The sequence below is a fragment of the Siphateles boraxobius genome, unplaced genomic scaffold, assembly GCF_051911475.1.
Source record: "Siphateles boraxobius isolate OS27281-9 unplaced genomic scaffold, OSU_SipBor_1 3, whole genome shotgun sequence".
NCBI classification, from domain to species: Eukaryota; Metazoa; Chordata; class Actinopteri; order Cypriniformes; family Leuciscidae; genus Siphateles; species Siphateles boraxobius.
Window position 1 is genome coordinate 5549373 of NW_027508919.1, and position 6000 is coordinate 5555372.

General features: G+C 43.1%; 1 protein-coding gene across 3 annotated transcripts in view; it reads left to right on the forward strand.

Annotated features, from left to right (window-relative positions):
- The window catches only part of dgkq (diacylglycerol kinase theta), a 43285-nt gene extending 40265 nt beyond the window's left edge, over positions 1-3020 (forward strand). For 2 of the 3 annotated variants that reach the window (XR_013210326.1, XR_013210327.1), the window contains one exon: positions 1486-3020. Coding sequence is in view for 1 of the 3 variants with exons in the window: in XM_077247552.1 (XP_077103667.1) it covers positions 1486-1587 (102 nt within the window). In the remaining 2 variants the exon portion in view is untranslated. The remainder of the gene's footprint in view (positions 1-1485) is intronic. The other variant, XM_077247552.1, reaches the window with a different exon arrangement.
- The last annotated feature ends 2980 nt before the right edge of the window (positions 3021-6000 follow it).

Sequence of the window (6000 nt, forward strand, 5' to 3'; positions counted from 1 at the left end):
GTCCATCTTTTTACAGTCCTTATTACAGGTTTAGCTTTCAGTTTCTGCCTGTAGGTCGGTATGAGATGAACCAAACAGTGATCAGAGAGCCCCAAAGCTGCTCGTGAGACGGAGTGATACGCATTTTTTATTGTGGTTTAACAGTGGTCCAGTATATTACTGTCTCTGGTGGGACATGTAACGTGCTGTCTGTATTTTGGTAGTTCACGAGAAAGATTTGCTTTGTTAAAATCCCCAAGAATGATTAAAAGAAAGTCAGGATACCTTTGTTCTGTTTCAGCTATTTGTTCAGCCTGCTGTTGTAGCGCCTCGCTCACGCACGCGTCTTGAGGGATGTATACATTCATGAGAATGGGAAACTCCCGAGGCGAGTAGAAAGGTTTACGGTTTATGAAATGTGCCTCTAAATTAGGAGAGCACATCTTCTTCAGTGTTTTTACATCTGAACACCAACTTTCGTTAATGTAGAAACACAATCCACCACCTCTTGTTTTCCCCGTTAGCTCCGCGATGCGATCCGCTCGGAACAGCTGGAAGCCCGGCAGATGTATTGCGTTGTCCGGTATGGCTTCACTCAGCCAGGTTTCAGTGAAGCACAGAGCAGCAGAGTTTAAAAAATCCTTGTTAGTGCGGGTGAGGAGAAGAAGTTCATCCGTTTTGTTAGGAAGGGATCGGAGATTCGCGAGATGAATATTGGGGAGTGCAGTGCGCAGGCCGCGCTCGCGGAGTTTAACCAGCGCGCCGGCTCGCTTTCCGCGTTTGCGTCTGACCGCGCGTTTGTACAACAACGCTGCCCCTCTGACGAGAATGTCCTGCAAGACGTCCGAATAATCAAAAATTGTAGGAAAGTTATCTGGTGTGTGTTTCCTAAATGTCCAGTAGTTTGTCTTTGGTGAAACTGATAGGAAAAGAATGACTAAACGCAGAACAAACAAATAAAAACAACACAATAGCTGGAGAGCCCCACACCGAGGCAGCCATCTGCGGCGCCATCTTGTATATAATTTTCAGGTCTTGCGTGATATGATTGCGCCCAAGTAGCAGTTCTTCGCCTGTGATTCACCCTAATATAGTCCCAAGTCAATATCTGACTAGGAAATTGCCTAGTTTTAATCTGAATTGCTATTTGTACTCGTGAATACGCAGGCCACAAGAAGTAAATAGTTTTTTTTGTGTGTTTTTTTTTAATCACTTTTACTCATGACATGCTACCTGACAACTTAGGATTCCATTCATTATGCTAAGCTAAGCTAGCGTCGGCGCTGCCAAACTAAGAAAATGCCTGCACTGAGACAAAAATGCTTTGGCCACCTATCTTAATGTAGGGGAGACGGTGAATAAGCCCTATTTGAAAAAACGGTGGAGTGTTCCTTTAATGGAACCAAAGGTCATTCCGTTCAAGTATTTCATTTTCTCACCATCTGTTAGCCTTCAGTTCTAATATCAGGTTCTGTGCATTTAAAACAGCTTTGTTTTCTGTTCTAGGTGTGCATGCTAAGAAAGTCCAAAACCAAGCAGAAGAAACAAACGGGCAGTTTGAAGGAAGGCCGTTCCGACAGTCCCGCTCCCAGTGATGGTGGGCAGTGACAAACCTCACGAACACTTCATTGACAGCCCTTTACTGTTGCCTTGACAACTTATCTTTGAGTCTTTGCTCTGTTCTTTGTTTCACTTTGGGTGGGTATCAACATTGACTTTAGCTGAACTAGAATGTATGACTCAGACAGACATCTCTAACATCTCATAGTCTGTAGTGTTCAAACGTCCCATCAGATGATAGCACTGCAGTCTGTTTCTCAGGACTTTAGCTGCCCTCGGCCTGTTTCCGGCCTGTTTTTGCCTTAGATTCATGCTGGTGTAGATCATTTTGTCTTTTTTTATTTCGATTGCCAATCTGCATCTTCTTTTAAGTGGCAATATTGTCTTAAAGTAGTCCATCACTGAAATACTATGGCACAAATGAGTAAGCAACCAGTATTTGATCCCATTATGTGCATCACAAATGCCAAAAACTACCGTTTCATGAACATCGCCAAGTTAAGACTATCACTTAATACTCGCATCTTTCCTTTTTGGTTTATGGTAAAAACTGACATTCATCTGGTCATTTTCGTCTTTATGATGATTATCGTTAATGTCTTACTTGAAGTTTATTTGCAAAACCCCTTGTAGCTTTCTACAAGTATCTAAACCAAATCAATGCAGTATATATGTACAAACAACTCTAGTTCTTGTTCATTAAGAGCACATTTGAATGTGTAAGTGTAGAGAGATAATTGTGTTTGTATATCAATTTTGTAGCTTTCTTAGTGTAGCGGAGGGAAATATGCCGCCACTTTGTGGGGGAAATGTTCAGCAATATCCTAAGGAAGATCGAGTGAGCAACAGGATCTGTGTCCCCCCACCCAATGCTTTTGGTCTGGGTACAACTACTGAGTTGTAGGTTGTGCCTATCGTGCTGCAAGGTTGGTAATGCTCAAGAGGCGGCGAGGTGGGCTCCAGGATTTACTCAGTGCACGGCAGCTACCTGAAGTGTGTGTGTGTGTGTATAGAAAACTCACGTTAATTCTAATTAACTACAAAACCCACCGTCCCCGGATCCAACAGGATAGGTCAGACGCCCCCACTCCTTAGTATAGCCTAAATAACCCAAAAATTATAACAGTGTTATAACAAAAACAACATTTATTGTTGCTGCATGAATTTTAGTTCTCAGCTTTCCCTTGCCTTCCCAGGAAGCATAAACAAACAGATTCAAATGCAGTAAAATCACAATGAAATAAAAATGTAGAAAACAATAAAGAAAGAAATAGAATCACTAAATTTGTATTGGTTTCAGTTCAATCTCCAACAGATTCACCTAACTGAAACAGTTCACAGATCCATTCAGTTGGCTCAATGTTACAGATAAAGTTCACTTGGATGATCACTCTGATTCAGAGGTTCACTTAAGAAAAGTTCACTCCAATTCGGTTCAAAAATATCCAAAAATCCAACTCAAGAATCCAAGAAAAAGAAAAGGAAAGTAAGCTCGGTCCACTTATGAGTTCACGTGTTCAAATGGACAGTTATATGTAGAAAAAACCGTCCATGAATCCCTTTGCAGGCAGATTCACTTATCACAGTTTCAGGTTAGATAACTGTATGATTGAACAGTTCAGTTCCGATCACTCATAGACAACAATTTGGTATTTGCTTACCAGTTTTCAGTAGAAAAGGAAACATAGTGTACTTCACCACTTTCAACTCGGGGATTAGATGCTGAATGATGTCCTACGGAAGGCAGGGTAATGTCTCTTCACTCACTAAACCCTCTGCGATTGTCCTCGCGATCCTGGTGACAGCCGCTTAACTCGACGAGGCCGCAATCTCAGCTGATGGGGCGCAATGAGAAGACTAACAATACCTAACTCTATCCGACGACACAGCAAATCTTCTTCACTCGATCAGTGACAGTTTTCACAGTTTCACGTTCGTTTGAGCAAAATGAAACAAAACAAAAAAAACTGTCTAAACAAAGAAAACGCGAGAGTGTTCAACTCCTTCGCGGCTGAAACTTTAGGAAACTAACAGGCCCCGCTTGACACAAACACGGCAACAGCTCGTTTTTCACTCGTTACACAAACTTATTCACCTCCACGAAGACTTGTAGACAACGTCACGCAGCTCTGATGTATATTTCGGATCTCGACGTAACTTTTTAACGAGATTAAACACCCGAGTTTAACATTCACTGTCAGTTCACCGCTGCTCTCTCTTCTCTCCTCGTGCAACTCGTCATACTCCCAAAATGGCGACGCCCATGTCAAAAATCAAAATAAAAGTCTTCACAATCACAATTTGTAGATCCCCTACATTCCCCCCTGCTAAACCCTGCCATACCATCGGACTTCCATTCAGCAACTCAGTCCCTGACAAATATATAACAGAGAATAGCAGGTTAACATTCTTCACAATGCAAAACATTGGTACCACAGTGCAAAGATTCAAGGTTAATCAACTAGAAATTTTTATTTACATTCACCTTCAAAGAAACTTCTCAAACATTCAGGTTTTGCATATAATTATTCCAAAACATAGTCAGTCCTATACCTAACAGGCAATGTACCTTTGTTCTGTCGTTGAGAACGTCTAGGTTCAGGAATACTTTCATTTTCACTTTCAGCATCAGATTCACCTGAATTTACTGACCCAAGTACAGACTGACCCACTGAACCATCAGCTAACACCTCATTGTCATGGTCCCTAACACCAGTGTCTAATCCATCCCCATCCTCCCCTCGACACCCTGTGTTTGTATGCGTGTCGGATGCTAATGTAACAACAGGGACTGCAAGAACATAAGGATCTTCTGAGTCAGTGTGTTCCTGTTCTGCATGTTCTCTAGATTTACGTCTGGATGTGCAGGGTAGTGGTGATGACTGAAAAGTGCAATGCTTGAGTTGATCCCTATGTACAACTTTACATGGACCCCCTTTCTCTGGACGAATTGTGTAGACTGGTGTGTCTGCGTGATTCTGTTTCACCACAATATAAGGTAAAGATTCCCAGTGATCTTGTATCTTTTTCCTTCCCCTATGTGAATGATTCCGTAACAGAACACGGTCACCAGATCTCATGAGTGCTCCATGCGATCTGCGATCATAGGCTCTTTTTCTCTTCCTTGAAGCCTCTTGTGCTGCATGGTTAGCTACTTCCACAGCAGTCTTTAGTCTGTCGTGATGGTCTTTCACCCAATCGTCAAGATTGTCAACTTCACTGTTCTCCATGTCTTTCCATCCCAGAATGTCTAATGGCATACGAGCGTCCCTCCCGAACATCAGGTAGAAGGGTGAATAGCCGGTCGAAGTGTGGGTTCGGCTATTATAGGCCATGACCAACTCAGGGAGATACTGCTTCCAGTTTCTTTTCTTTTCCGGAGGTAATGTCCGTAGCATGTCGTGCATAGTCCTGTTAAATCGCTCGCACTGGGAGTTACCCTGTGGATGATACGGGGTTGTGCGACTCTTTCCGATTCCGTAGACTTTACATAGCTCTTTGATGACATTAGCTTCGAAACATCGACCTTGGTCGGAATGGAGTCGTGCAGGGCAGCCGTAGTGAACAAACCAATGCTGTACCAGTGCTTTTGCCGTGGTGTGAGCAGTCTGATTTCTAGTTGGCACTGCCACCGTGAAACGAGTGAACATGTCAGTTAAGACAAGGACATTCTCATATCCTCCCACAGATTCCTCCAAGAGAGAATAATCCATAGCAAGGACTTCCAGAGGGGCAGAAACGTTAGTGCATGTCATTGGGGCTCGAATTTTAGGGAACACATCCTTTGCTAGAGTACATCTCTTACACTCATGAATCCAACTTTGAACATCCTTAGTCATTGTTGGCCAGTAATAACTTTTCCTCATACGCTCTATTGTGCTTCTTTCTCCAAAATGACCACAATGATCATGCTGACTTTCATACACTTTGAAACGTAGAGATTCAGGAACCACCAACTGACAAATTTCTTCTCCGTCTCGTGGATCAAGGATAGTTCGGAACAGCAATCCTTTCTTAAGCTTGAGTCGTGTGAACTGTCTAGCAAGTTTCTTTGATTCCGCATTCGTGTCTCGCTGCTCGACCGGACTCAGATTCTTGTTGGTCAGTACAGCGCGATAGATAGGTGCTATACTAAGGTCAACCTTTTGTTGCTCTTCTATTTCACTCCAGCTATGTCCAGGAACTTTCCTTGTCACCGACACCTGTACCGATGCTTGAACTTTCTGCTGCTTTTTGGAGACTGGCCATAAGCATGTGCGCACTTCCTCTGAGTTCATCTTAATGAAGTCTTTAGCAGAATCCTCCTGCTCCGGCTCCTCAACTGATGGGATCCTAGACAACGCATCAGCGTTTACGTTTTGTCGTCCTGGCTTGTAGTAGACTTCAAAATCAAACTCTGCTAACTGAGCCATCCACCGTTGTTCAACAGCTCCTAGATTTGCCGTCTCCAGGTAACGCAAC